The sequence below is a fragment of the Suricata suricatta genome, chromosome 9 (genome assembly GCF_006229205.1).
Source record: "Suricata suricatta isolate VVHF042 chromosome 9, meerkat_22Aug2017_6uvM2_HiC, whole genome shotgun sequence".
Lineage (NCBI taxonomy): Eukaryota > Metazoa > Chordata > Mammalia > Carnivora > Herpestidae > Suricata > Suricata suricatta.
In genome coordinates this window covers 91,254,838-91,269,868 of record NC_043708.1, presented here as the reverse complement: position 1 = coordinate 91,269,868, position 15,031 = coordinate 91,254,838, and the positions used below count along the sequence as shown (strand labels likewise).

At 38.3% G+C, this 15,031-nt stretch overlaps 1 protein-coding gene across 4 annotated transcripts in view; it reads left to right on the top strand.

Annotated features, from left to right (window-relative positions):
- Window positions 1-5,725, top strand: part of FAM214A (family with sequence similarity 214 member A) — an 85,934-nt gene extending 80,209 nt beyond the window's left edge. For 3 of the 4 annotated variants that reach the window (XM_029950555.1, XM_029950556.1, XM_029950554.1), the window contains exons 12-13: window positions 1,786-1,985; window positions 5,144-5,725. In XM_029950555.1, coding sequence (XP_029806415.1) covers window positions 1,786-1,985; window positions 5,144-5,297 — 354 coding nt within the window. In that variant the 3' untranslated portion in view covers window positions 5,298-5,725. Of the gene's footprint in view, window positions 1-1,785; window positions 1,986-5,143 lie in introns of those variants that run through there. The other variant, XR_003912931.1, reaches the window with a different exon arrangement.
- The last annotated feature ends 9,306 nt before the right edge of the window (window positions 5,726-15,031 follow it).

Here is a 15,031-nt window from a genome sequence, read left to right as displayed (position 1 = left end):
AGAAAGCATCTTTCCTTTTGGTGTAGGTATTGATCTAGTTTGGACTCAGGAGAATTCCTGTAGCCCAAAGCAGTATTTCATCATCATTGGTCTTGGGTTTTCAGAAGAGTAATTTGATATCAAGGCCAGTTTGCAATTGGGTTCATCTCGAAGTCAGACCCAGGATAATCTTACAGGTCTAAAAGTGTATTACAAAGCTGGCTCTTGCAGACTGAAAATAATCTAACTGATATTTTTCAGTTATACTTGAATAACGCTGAAATTTCAAAAAATAATAAATCTAGCTAAGTCCGTTAGCTCAGGATCTGGTCTAATTCAACAAGTCTTTTTATGCCTTTTGTCCTCAATGTGATCAGTGCTTAACGAGACCACTTTTACTCATCACCATTGTGCAAATATAGCAAGGAGTCTTCTGTACATTTGTTTATCTCAAAAGGATGAAACATGGTATTATGTGACACATATGTGTACACATATTGCAATACATACATATATAATTTTACTGAGGTAGAATCACTGCATATTAAAGTAAGACTTCTATGTTTAAATGGACTTCTGGAACTTAAAAGAGTGATAATCTTCTTGTTCTCTTGCCTCTGGCTATATAGTTCAGGTGAAACCATGGGTCACTGGGAAGCTAGCTATCGGTTGTCATAATAATGAGGCATAAATCCCAAGGCAGCACATTCACACCTCTTGGTTTGAGGACTGCCAACATTAATGATTAATTTTAAGTCTGAAACTTAGGTGTCTTTTATTCCTTATATAGTTTAATTATACATAAACATGCTTTGAACTTGTAGCTTGCTACTCATTGTGGTTGTTGAATGTATTAGCCTTAATCTTAAGACTCACTAGATTTCAAAAATTGGATCATAATATTGATATATTTCTCATTTTGATTCAGTGAGTGATGTCCAGTGCCACGGATGAGCTTCTGAAAGCATGGGCACCAAGTTACCTATTGATGTGTTGGTAATTTGGTTAAAGTCAGATCAGCAGCTTGGATCTTATTTAAAAAATAGTACTTTAAAAAATAATATTCCTCTGGCTATTAGTAGCCAATTATCAATTGAATTTAGTTCAGTCTTAACCAAGTATACATATTTTGGTCTATTATGATACTGATTATTTTATACTACAGTTTTTGAAATGAATCCAACTGTGAGAACATGAAGTATTATTTAGCCTATTTGGTAACTAATAATAATAAACTTTACTTTCTAACCTTGGGAAAAAAAAATAAGAAAAGGTCTCTTTTTTGAGAACATATTTTTAATTTTATAATAACTATACATACTTAATATACCAAAAAGCTTAATTTTACCTAGATTTTTTTATTTAAAAAGATTTCTATTTACTCATGATTAAAATGTGATAAAAATTAACATTCTATTTTCAGTACTTTGGAGTTGACACACTTTAATAAAACTAATGTTTGAAATAAGTGACTGGAATATTTTAAACCTGTATGGGTGTATTTTGCTTACTTTAGTGGAAGCATTTCTTAAAACCTGAAAAAAGAGTAAAAGTTATGTATTGTCTGATATGAAATTTTTGACTAAAGATTTTGATTTGTTATAAGAAATAAATCAAACAATTTTTTAAAATACTGAATATCATTTCATAAACTTCTAAAATGTAATTAACTTTAGTTCCCAAAAGTAAACTATATCCACTGGGATTAACTTCTTCTTAAAAAGTCTATTTTATTATTGGCACAATCATTTTGCATCAACTCAATAAATCACTTTTTAAAAAATAATTTTTATATTGTTTCTTCAGACCTTATTTAATCCTAATAAGACGGTGGTGAAGATGTTTGTTGTGATATATGACTTACGAGATATGCCAGCTAATCATCAGACATTCCTACGACAAAGAACTTTTTCTGTACCTGTTAAACAAGAAATGAAGAGAAGTGTTAATAAAGAAAACATCCGACATACGGAAGAACGGTTATTGCGCTACCTCATACATCTGAGGTAATGTTTCAGATAAATATGAAAATATGTTACTTCAGAAGAACAACTCCATATGTTTTTGTTTAACACCTGTCACCCTAACTAGACCAGTGGCCCCTTGGAATTTGCTTAATTTGGAAACTCTTCATATGCCAAGATGCAGAAAACACAGAGCATATCTTCATTCATTGTTACTTGTTGAATTAGGGGAGTTTCAAATTTTCATTTATAACTATGTAACGTAAAGTATTTTATATCGAAACAAGTGCTGATTAACTAGGCCAGTGAAACACATTTTCTAACCCAGTGCTGTTCAGTGGGATTGTAATAGGAAGGCACCTGGCTGGGGCAGTCATTAGAGCATGGATGGGACTCTCTATCTGGGGTTGTGCGTTTGAGCCCCATTTTGGGTGTAGATGTTACTTAAAAATAAAATCTTTAAAAAATTGTAATATGAACCAGATATGTTCTGTGTTTTCTAGTAACCACACTAAGAAAAGTGATGAGGGGTGCCTGGGTGGCTCAGTTAGTTAAATGTCTGACTTCAGCTCAGATCATGATTTCATGGTTTGTGAGTTTAAGTCCCAGAGTCATGGGATCAAGCCCTGCATCAGGCTCCATGCTGAGCGTGGAGCGATTTACGATTCTCTGTCTCTCTCCCACTCTCCCTCTCTCCTCCCATTCCCCACTCACACTCTCTCTGAAAAAAAAAAAAAAACATTAAGAAAAAAAAGAAACAGGAAAGATTAATATTTCCTTTAACCCAACATACCCAAATGTGATAATTTGAATATATAATCAATACCAAAATTATGAATGAGTTATTTTATGTTTTATTATACTAAATACTTGAAATCTATTTGAATATAGATTTTTACTAACATTACTACTAAGTTTGAACTAGCCATATTTCAAATGTTCAGTAGACACATGTGGCTAGTGGCTATTGTATTGGACAGGGAAGTTTTTAACCCTTTCATTCATTCATTTACCAAATATTTATGCGTTGAGTATGTTTTTGGACACTAGAGAAACAGCAGTGTGAAAATTTCTTTTCTCATAGAGTTTATATTCTAGCAATTCCATCAGAAATAACTTTCCTCTAGCTTTTACTACCCAGGTCACAGTGCTAGGTATTGAAAAACCATTTGTTTGCCCTTGAAGCCCATGTTGCTAGTATCCTAGAGTAAGTTTTTTGGCCCTGACATGCTAGTGCGGTTCTCAGGCAATAAGTAAATCTATTAGTTAAGAGAGAGCTAGAGAGCTGAATAGTCATTTGCCTGTAACTTTGTTCTTAGTAATTTTCTGATGCTATTTATAGTAAGTTCTTAACCACATCAGTGACAGTAATTCGTTTTAGCCTAACTCCTTACTCCAAAGATCCTATTCATGAGGAAGAGGCACCTGTCATTTAGGGCACAGGCAGAAGACCTCTTTAATCTGCTGCTGATGTGACTGCCAGCTATCTTTCAAGAGATCTGCCTTGTGGTCATCTGGAGTGAATGAAGACTGAGCTGTCCACTTAATCCCATACTTGAAAAAGTCTATTAATGGGTTCCCACATAGTACTGCTTAATTGGTACTCTTATCCTGGGGTCCTCTGCCTGGTGTTCTGTATTCTAAGGACATGATGAACTGGTGCAGTGTTTAAACCCAATTCTACCCTCCCTGACATGAGCCTAGGAAATGTTATACAGATTGTGAGAATGAAAATCTGAAAACAGACTCTGAAGACTTTGAAAAAGAGAAATGGAATGAAAGAGCAGACTATAAGAATAGCCTGAGCTAGGATAAGATTTAACTCTCTCTAAACTTCCATTTGATACTATTCCTCCTGAAGTTTAACCACCATAACTAACCAACATTCATCAAAGTAAGCATCAACTACACCAGCTTTTATATAATCCCTACATAGTGATTAGATTCTTTAAATGCTGTAAAGAAAGCTCTTTGGGAAGTATATCATATATATATAGAAGTATGGTATACTTTCCAAAGCTCTCCATTTTCTCCTTTAGATTGAGAAGGGGAAAAAACTTCAGACATTGAAATAGCAAGCTGACATTCAGCTCGCATACAGCTGGCCACCATATGTTTCATCTAATTTAGGAATAAAATTCATAAACCCAAAGAGTATGTCTGCTATGCAAAGGATAAATCAGAGAGATTAGCACCAAAAGGTATATTTGACTATCTTCCAGGTAAGTTTATATGACAAAAGACTCCAGGGGATAGATACAGTTCCGTATATAGTATTGATAACCATTTTCATTTTACTACCAATTTTTATCTTTTTAATGATGTTTAGGCCTTATTAGCTAGCCATTACTGATGATAGCAGTAATTGTCCTCACTAGCTGATTATTTTCTGTGATGACTTCTCAAATGTGGAATCCATTTTAATGTACTCAAAATTGGGGGAGGGCAAGTTATATGAAATGAGGCAGTCTATGTGACTATAAGGTGCTAGCTAGGGCTGCAAAGCCCAAATGTAGTATAATTGGCTAATGTGAACTAGAACTTGACACTATAGATGAACGAAGGTGCATGTGTTATGGTGTCAGAGATGAAAAACAGGATCATATGTGAAATAAACTTTACAGAAGTAAGAAGCATCTCTGGGACACCTGGCTGGCTATGTCAGAAGAACATGTGACTCTTGATCTCAGGGTCTTGAGTTTGAACCCCACATAGGGGAGCAACGATTACTTAAAAAAAAACAATATCTCTGACATTGTAAGAAGGAAAAGGAGTATGGAATGTTTAGAAAATAGTAAGAAAGAGGCACTTAAATAGCAGCACACACTTTGGCAATGTTAGACTAAGTATTGGGGCGCCTGGGTCACTCAGTCAGTTGAACAACCAAATTTGGCTCAGATCATGATCTCACAGTCCATGGGTTCGAGCCCACATCAGGCTCTCTGCTGACAGCTCAGATCCTGGAGCCTACTTCGGATTCTGTGTCTCCCTCTCTCTCTCTCTGCCCCTCCCCTGCTCACTTCCTGCTCAAAATAAAATAAAGACATAAAAATAAAAAAAAAAAAAAAAAACGACTATCTTGTTAAATAGTTACCTCTACGTTGGTAGCAAGACTAATTCTTCCTGCTTTCAAAACTCACTCAACTTTGTTTTAAAGACTCATCCCCTGAAATAATGCATCTTTTTGTTTGTTTGTATAGGTTCCAGAGTTCTAAATCTGGAAAGATCTACCTCCATAGAGATGTACGGCTCCTGTTCTCTAGAAAGTCAATGGAAGTTGATAGCGGTGCTGCGTATGAACTCAAATCTTACACTGAATCGCCAACAAACCCTCAGTTTTCACCAAGATGTTGATAAGGAGTGACAATTTGAAGTATTTGCTCAGTGCCCAAGTTTGAAAGTAAAAATTAGCATAGAACAGAGTGCACCAATTAACAACCAGGAGGGTGGATCCTCTCCTGTTATCCTGGACCAGTTTTTATTAAAGGATTCCTGGAATGAGATCCACATATTCCAAGTAGACTGGAAACACTCATGTCCTAATTCGTTTTGTACTGTTGAAACCACTTCATTGGACGTGTTGCAATAGCAAGCCCCCCGCCCCGGCAGTTAGATTAGTGTTTACACATTTTATTTCTCAGTTATTTAATATTTAATGTTTTCCTTAATACTCAAGTGATGTTTGTCTCTAGTGTTCTAATGTAGCACAAATCCTACGTAAAATCATACTATGTATTTTTGACATTAATGTTGAAATCCAAAATATATGCACAAATCTTTAATTTTGTGTGATGTGTTTTAAGTACTATTCATTTAATTTATTGAAAATGAGAATGAAATGTTGAGCTTCTTTAAGATTAACGCACTATGCAAGCATGTGTACTTTTTATATCTCCCAGGTTTAGTTTTTACAGTACCCCATCCAGGTTGCTGTCTGACATACTGGTCCTGTAACAAGCTATTTTGGCAGTGCAACGTGGACTGAGCTGCTTCACATTCCCTTTGCAAGTTCAGATCAAAATGCCCATTCATATTCCTTCTAGAACTCCTTATTCCCAAAACAGTTCTATTTTCCTTAATTACTACTACAGAGGCTTTACATTAAATTGCTGTCCCATGCTAGATAACTTTTGCAAATTGTTAAAAAGAATATGTACTTTGAAAACAAATTAGTATTTATATTGTAAATATATGCAAAAAACAAAGAAATGTGTATTTGGCTTTTATTTTTAGATGAGATGTTCATGTGATTGAATTTCTGGTAGCCATCAGACAGTTTCCATTGTAGCTTTACGGTGGACAAGAGAAGAAGGAAGATGTCTTGAGCCTCTTCCCCAAAGAAATTTATCACATTCTTGCTCAGGGTCGCTATGGAAGGGGTTTGGTAACTAAGAAAACCACTGAGAAAGGGAACTTGATTGAGTGCCTCAAAAGCCCTCCCTCCATCCCCCTTAAAAAGAAGAGTGGTTTTAGATGTTTATACAGGGACAGTGGGAAACAGCAGATCAGATAACAAGGCACAGGTACTGGGAATACTGGTACAAAGCTGCAAGTGCAGGTTAGAGAATATGTACTACTCAAGTAGGCCAGACCAAGAGACCCGGGAGCCAAGAACCAGGTGAGCACTTTGGAATTTGGGAGACCAGAGGTCCTTACCTTGGGACCCAGATATGGATAGACTATTCAAAGGAAACCGACTGAGTAGGTGACTGCAGTTGAGCGACCGACCGAGTAGGTGGCTGCAGGCTGTGGGGTGGCCAGCAAGAAGCCTCTTATAAATGTCTTTTAAAATACTTGCTGGGGCCCCTGGTGTCTCAGTCAGTTGAGCATCTGACTTTTGATTTCAGCTCAGGCCATAATCCCAGGGTGTGAGATTGAGCCCACATCCAGCTCCCTGCTGAGCATGGAGCCTACTTAAGATTCTCTGTTTCTGTCTCTGTCTCTCTCTCTCTCCCCTCCACCATTCCCTGATTGTGCATTCTCTTTCTCCCTCTTGTAAATAAGTAAATATATAAGTAAAATACCAGCTAAAAGAGAAAAGGCCACTTACATTCCATAGAGCTAAAAAAAAAAAAAAACAACTTTTCAATGGTACACAATTTTGAAGACTTATTTTTAATGTTCAGGCTGTGGAAATGATACAGAATTAGGACCCAAAATGTTTAAATTGTAATTCTACACATTTACAATAGCACTGTATACATTCTAATAGTATCTGATGGCACTGATCTTAGGAATCCTCTAAACTTTCTGTGTCTGTGTGATTGAGAAGATGGAGTGAGAGTATTGGTAATATGCCTTCTTAAATTCTGTCATCTGATTTTTTGAAATAGGTATGCCAATATATGTATCCAGATTTCTTATTCATTTGACCAAAGTAAATATTGACAATTTTAATGAAACTTGGAAAACACCAAGTAGTTAAACCATCAAAATGCTTTTTAAAAAAATAAATAAACTGAGCCTGGGTGGCTCAGTTGGTTAAGCACTTGACTTGGCCTCAGATCATGATCTGAAGATTCACAAGTTCCAGCCCCATGTCGGGCTCTGTGCTAACAGCTCAGAGCCTGGAGCCTGCTTTAGATTCTGTGTCTCCCTCTCTCTTTGCCCTTCCTCTGTTCATGCTTTCTCTGTCAAAAAAATAAACATTAAAAAAATTTTTTTAATAAAATTAAAACTTAAAAGTTATTCTTTGACCTCTCCAGTAATCCAAAAACTAGTGATATATGTTGGATGCGGGTGTCTTCTTATGTGGATACTTTAACCTTTCTAGACTTATTTTAGTACATGTTTTTTCATGTTTCTGGCTTTTTTAAAGAAAATGTCAGGAAGATGATTGAAACATCTGGTTCCATGCCGTTGCTGGCATGCTTGTTCAAGGGAAACATGCTGGCATTTTGACCCTGTTATTCTCAGGGTCTTTTCTGTTCATGCTGTTTTTCCCACTTGTGGTATGGTGATCCAGCACCTTACTGCTCTCACTTGCCCTAGCACCATCTCTTTTGTAACAGTTCTCTTCCTAACCTTCTTTTGTCAAAGGCTGAGACTCTACCACTCTTCCCATATCATACCTCTTTGTATTCACAGATTATGTCACTAGATTGAGTGTTGGCATGCAGGTAAAGATACCCCTGTCATAGGTAATGGAGATTTCCTCATTTACCTCAGGCTCACTTGACAATTGGGCAGACTAAAACAATGAATCATACTGATGATTTGCTTTAAAAAGGAACTCCAGGTCACAAACAACCTGTAGAAAGTCTTTAGAAATTTTCTTATCAGATAAGATTTAAAAATAGTAAGTGATGAAATGGGGACTGGATGGAAGATAAGAAGGTTGCCTTTTCCTGCCATTTTTCTCCCACCAGGTCTTCATCATTCCCAGCATGATAGAAAGGAAAGCATTTCTCTTTCAAGGCTTCATTCTAAGGATCTTCACTCTTTCCTTCTTTCCTTCCTTCCTTCCTTCCTTCCTTCCTTCCTCCCTTCCTTCCTTCCTTCCTTCCTTCCTTTCTCTCTTTCTCTCTTTCTCTCTTTCTTTGTTGATTGTCAACTTGGTTTCCATATAACACCCAGTGCTCTTCCCCACAAGTGCCTTCCTCCATGACGATCACCACCTTCCCCTTTCCCCCTCCCCTTTCAGCCCTCAGTTTGTTTTCAGTATTTAAGAGTCTCTTGTGGTTTGACTCCTTGTATTCTTTGCAACATTTCCCTCATAGAGTCCCTCTTAGGATTTCTTGTAGGGCTGGTTTGGTGGTGATGAATTCTCTCAATTTTTGTTTATTTGGGAAAACCTTTATTTCTACTTCTATTTTGAATGACAGGCTTGCTGGATAAGGGATTCTTGGCTTCATATTTTTTCTGTTCATCACATTGAAGATTTCCTGCCATTCCTTTCTGGCCTGTAGATAGGTATGTAACCACTGATAATTTCCCTTTGTATGTTAGGGCCCTTTTATCCCTAGCTGCTTTCAGAATCCTCTCTTTATCTTTATATTTTGCCAGTTTCACTATGATATGTCATGCTGAAGGTCTGTTCAAGTTATGTCTGAGGGGAGTTCTCTGTGCCTCTTGGATTTCAATGTCAATTTCCTTCCCTAAATTTGGGACATTCTCAGCTATAATTTGATCAAGCACCCCTTCAGGACCTTTTTCTTCAAGAACTCCTATGATATGGATATTGTGCAGTTTGATTGTATCACTCAGGTCTCAAAATCTCCTTTTGTGCTCCTGGATCAATTTCTTTCTCTTTTTCTCAGCTTCTTCTTTTGCTCTAACTGTGTCTTCCAATTCACCTATTCTCCTCTCTGCGTCTTCAATTCATGAAGTGGCTGCCTCCATTTTATTATGCACCTCATTTTTAGCATTTTTTAACTTGTCACGGCTATTTTGATGGTCCCTAGTCTTTATATCAATAGCTTCTCTGATGAGTTCCATGCTTTTTTCAAGCTCAGCAATTAATTTTATGCCAGTTGTTCTAAATTTTTGCTCAGTTATGTTGCTTATACCTGTTTTGAGCAGTTCTGTGGCTGTGACTTCTTCTTGGAACTTCTTTAGAGGAGAGTTCTTCTGTTTCATCATTTATGCTAGCTTTCTGTCTCTCATCAGCTTTAAGAGCTCATTATGCACTCTCCATCTGTTAGTATTGCTTTTTTAAAGGAGGCTCATTGACTGTCCATGGCCTGTCCGTTCAGGAATTGTTCTTTTAATGGTGTCTCTCGGTTTCTCTTGTTGTGCCTTTCGTTATTTTATTTCCCTACTCAGTGATATTTGGAACTCTCCACCATGCATACTTTGGCTTGTTTCTTGAGGTAGCCCTGAAAAGGAAAACAGACAAACATACAGGGAACAAAAGCACACAAATGCACAGACATACAAACAAGCAAATCCAAAGGGGAAAGAAAAGAACAGAGATGAAACAAAAAGAAAAGAAAAAGAAAATGGTGAGGGGACAGAGACAACGAAAGACAAAGACAGTCTAAAAGCATAAAACTGGCAGAGGGGAAAGATAAGAATGAGATAAGGGAAAGTATACATATGAATGGCTAGAATTGATCTAATCAGTGTTGGTCTTTCCAGGGCTCCAGGAAGCAGTGCACCAGAGTGGATGGGCGTGGTTTGGTGTAGGTAGGTCTTAGGGGCTGCTCTCCGAGACCCCATCTTGGTGGTTGTGGGGAGAAGAATGGGGGCACCCCAAGCCCTTCCTGAACCAAGCATTGCAAGTCACTCTTTTGAGTCAGATCTCCCTGTGCCATGGGCATGCCAAGTTGTATTTTCTAAGCCTTACCTCATTTCCAAATCCTAGTCCATGCACTTTAATGATACCCACCGAGATGAGATGTACCTCCTGCAGGTGGCAGCTTCCTAACTGGGATTAAATAGGGGAACAGGGGAGCAGCTTTCTCCTGGCTCCTTCTGGAATTGGCACTTGGAGCCCAAGGAAAATGGGCCAGCTAAAGAGGACGTATTTCTCTCCCCAAGCCCAGGGGTTATATATGGGATGATAGTATCCCTCTCCGTCCTGGGGAAGGTTTTTCTCTTCTCTAGAGACAGCTCTATGAGCATTTTCAGTCTTTCTCTCTCTCTTCCGCTCATCTCTCTGAGGCCCTGCATGCTCTCCCTGGCTCTGTGCTGGGCTGGCGGGGGGGGGGGGTTACCTTTGCGCTTCCAGGGCCCAGCCCTTTTCTACTTCCCCAGTTTGCACTCAGGCACCTATGAGGCTGTCTTCTTTTTTGAACTCTATGTGTTTTCCTCCAGCTCTTGCTGGTCAAAGTATTGTGGCTTCAGTCCTTCTCAGTTTGATAGATGCGGGTGAGTGAAAATTACATAGCTCCGTACTTCTCTGCCATCTTGCCCTCTCTCCCTCTTCACTCTTTCTTAATTAGTTTTGTGAATGAAGTGGTGATCCTTTTTCAAGCTTAATTTTAGAAATTCATGTGATACATGTTCATTATAAAAATTTTCACACTACATAATTATGTAAATATGTAAGTCCCTTTCTCTGTTCACCTTTGTAGCTATCATTTTACAGAGGTGGTCACTGTTTAAATTTTGGTATTTGACACTCCATATGGTCTACTAGACCTAATAATATGGTGTCTCTCTAGATGGGAAGAAGGCTTTCATCATGGTAGAAATTCATTCTCAGTTCCTAAAACTATATGTGCATTGGAATCAGCCCCTTTTACTCTATCATGGATCATCTATGAAAATGATGTCCTTTCTAAAAATGTTTATTACATTAAGTATAATTGACAAGATATATATTTTAATCTTAGACACTGGGAGGAGGAAGAGAACATGTCAATGCCTACTATGAATATGGTAGGCACTGTAAACAATTAATATGTTATTTAATACTTATTGCCATACTGCAGAGAGTATAGATATTCTATAATGAAAGAAAAGGAAGCTTGAAGAGCTTGCCCAAAGTGTCACTGTTAGAAGAATCAGGAATCAAATCTGAGTTAAAGCTTATGTCTTTTGCACTCTGGGCATTTTGCCTCTTTTTCCATCCTTTCTTCCTTTAGTATTTATGGCCTGGCCTAGCATAAAATATACTTTTCATCAATATCCTTGGCAATAGAGCTTATAATTTGCATGTGATAAGTGAGATGTATAAGGCAATGCCTATTAATCATTAGGGGGAAAAAAGACTTGAAAAGACGTAAAGAAGGAAGGAATGTCCTAAACCAAATCAAAGGCCATTCAACTTAGTATACTGTCAGGAGGCATGGAAGTGAAGTTGAGAGAAAGTTCAGAAACACATTGTGGCAAATATTTTATGAGATTTAAAAGATTTAAAGTTTATGAAGTCTCTTCTAGACCCCACTGTTCATCATTCTTTTTAATTCATTCAAAGTTTTTGTTTGAATTTTCAATTCATATAAAGATCTCTCATCTCAGTCCCTAGAGAGGTGGCATCCTTCAATTTCTAAATTCCATTGTCAATATTCGAGTGGTTGAAACTGCTTTCTATAGTTATCTGACCTGTATTACCTATTCAGGTAATCTTTGTTTCCTGGGCTTAGCTCTCAGAAATTACCATTTATCCTCAGGGGTTATGGCACTCAGTGTCTCACGTGGCTTCCCCTGTGGATCTTCCAGGCTCTTCCTTATCTTCCTTTCATTAAAAATATATTGTTCCTTAGAGCACTGGTCTTGTAAAAATATATTGTTCTTGGGTCACCCAGCTGGCTCTGTCAGAGGAGTATGCAATTCTTGCTCTCAAGGTTGTGAGTTTGAGTCCCACACTGGGTTTAGAGATTACTTAAAATCTCTAAAAAAAATAAAATAAAAGGGCTTATGCCACCTTCCTCAAGGATACCTGGACCATGGAACTAGTGCTGGTTGCACACTTCCCCATCAAGGCCTTGCTACAATTCTGCCGACCCTAAGCCCTTTCATCAAATATGTCACCATGACTGACCAGGCCACATCGTATATCTATCCAGCATCCCTCTGAGATGATTGGGACATGCCCGTCATGCCCAGCCACCCCCAGGACCCCAGAGGCCAAGCCTGGAGCAACTGAAGAAATTGTGAGCACCTCTGGTGACAGAGAGGAGGCCCTCTCTACTCTGGCCAATTAAATGTGAAACACAACCTCAGGGGTTTAAGGTATTCTGTTCTTGATTGTTGCTACAATATCAGCAGTGATGTCGGTGGATTTCCTCTCTCAGCTGCTCGAGGAATGGATGGGGTAGGAAACTATCTCCTTGACTTGTATAAACTCTTGAGCAAGGGCACCTAAACCTCTAAAAGACCTCTGGTGTTTTGTTTTTTTTTTAAAAGCTTTTATACACCTACCAAGTTCCAAGCCTGAAAACCTTGTGCAGGTATGGATCAGAATCACCAGGGGGAGCTTTGGTAAAACATGAATACTTGAACCTTGCCCTAGCCCTAATGAGGATCTCTGATAATAGGGTTTCTTAGTGATTTTAATCCCTGTGGCTAATTTAATTAATTAAAATGAAATAAAACTTAAAATTCAATTTCTCAGTTGTACTCAGTCTAAAACTGAGACTATATATTGATAGTCAAATATAGCTGGTAGCAATTACATTGGATAGCATAGATAGAGAATATTTTCATCATCACAGAAAGTTCTGTTGTATAGCACTGATCTGGGCTATAGATATATATAGCAGTTGAAGCTATGAGGTGGAAGTGATCCGGAGAGTGTAAAACTTGAAAAAGAAGGGAGGTACCAGAGTGGTTCAGTTGGTTAAGCATCTGACTCTTGGGTTTGGGTCAGGTCATGATCTTGCAGCTTGTGGGTTCTAGCAGCTCAGAGCCTACTTGGGATTCTCTCTCTCCTCCTCTCTTTGCCCTTCCCTTGCCTGCTCTCTCTCAGTAAATAAGTAAATAAACTTAAAAAAAAAAAAAGAGAGGCAGGTTAAGACTCAACAAAAGAGATTAAGAGGGGAGGGTCAGAGAAGTGGGAGAGATAAGAGAGATTAAGCCCCTGCTCTCTCTCTCTCAATAAATAAATAAACTAAAAAAAAAGAAAAGAAAGAAAAGAGGCAGATAAAGACTCAAAAGAGGAGATTAAGAGGGAATGGACAGAGAAGTAGGAGAGATTAAGAGAGTAGTATCCTAGAGGTCAAGAGAAATAAGTTTTGAAAAACCGGATTCTAGGGATCAGTGTGCAATATTAAATATTAAGGAAAATGGTTAATGATGTAGAGGAGTGTTACCTGGGGAAGGATGGCTTCTCAGTGGCCACAATGGGGCAGTCACCTTTGTAAATTCCCCAGTGACCAAAGTCTCCCTCCCAGAAATTCAATCTTGAGTTCAGGAACAGAATGTCTTTATCCAAGATCACATATACTGATTTTTTTATGTGTGTGTCTTAGATTTTAACTCAAGCTCGAAATACATTGATATAGGATATATACCAGAATGCCAATTTATTAGTAAAAATACAACTGTTAGATATTCCAGCTAGCTAATCTAGTGCATTCTCCTTTCTTCCTATTGTTCGACGTGAAGGGGAGGAAAATTTTCAGTAGGTTGCTTTGTGAGTATGAAATGAGAACAAATAGTTGATCCTAAGAAGTTTCTCAGCTGGTCCAGCTAACAACACTCTGAAGGGATATCTTTGTCAAAGAGTTAGCATCTTGAATTCTATTTTAAGTACTTGCTTGCCTGACAAACCTCTTCCTTCTTTTCTCCAAAAGGAGTGCAGTGTAACACTTGGGTTTCTCAAGTTGCAATCCTTATGTAATTCTTCCTATCTGAGATTCTTCCTAGGAAACTCTGGTTGAGTTTTTTGATGGTTTCCAAATTCCCACAGGATTGCATTCATTATCTGCTGCTTTTTACTAGTTTAACTCTGAGAGGGCAATCCTATTCCCAAGTTTCTGAGAAACTGGTCATTGAAATCACCCTATACAGTATTGCCAGTAGCTATTTCAGATGTTAACTATTATGAGGATTAAATGTAAAGCCAAATGATTTGGTAGTTAAGAAGTCATTGGATTAGTTTGGTAGCAGGGGTTTCAGTAAAATTGTGAGAGTGGACCTCCAAGAGTGGACAAATGAACGGAATTTGAATTCTTTCGTCGTATATTTATTGAGCATCTAGGAAATGCTGGGCTCTGGGATGAAACATAAGCAAATATGGACGAAGCCCCTAGCCTGATGTAGTTATTTGGGCAGGAAAGGTGTCATTAATAATCATATGTCTAATGGTACAGTGTGTGTTGCTGAAGGGCCATACAGAGATGTGAAGGCATTTAAGTAGTGGGTCTGACCCAGGGTAGTGGCTCAGGAAAAGCCTGAGGGCATGAATTTGGGAAGCAAAAGATGAATATGGTTAAGTAGGCAAAGGAGAGAGGAGAGAGGCTTGTGGAGGGAAGTAGCACAGAGCTTTGAAGCACCCCCCAAAAAAGTATGCGTGGCTTCACTGCGTGGAGCGAGTAGAAGAACGGTATGAGGCCGGTCCGGGAAAGTAGAAACAGTAAAGTTCCCGGAATAGGCAGGAAAGGGCGGTGTAGAGCGGCTATACTTCTAAACTACAATTCCCAGAAAGCATCTGGCAGACGGATGTGAGGTGAGGGGCTAGCCGCGACCTTTGAAGGAAG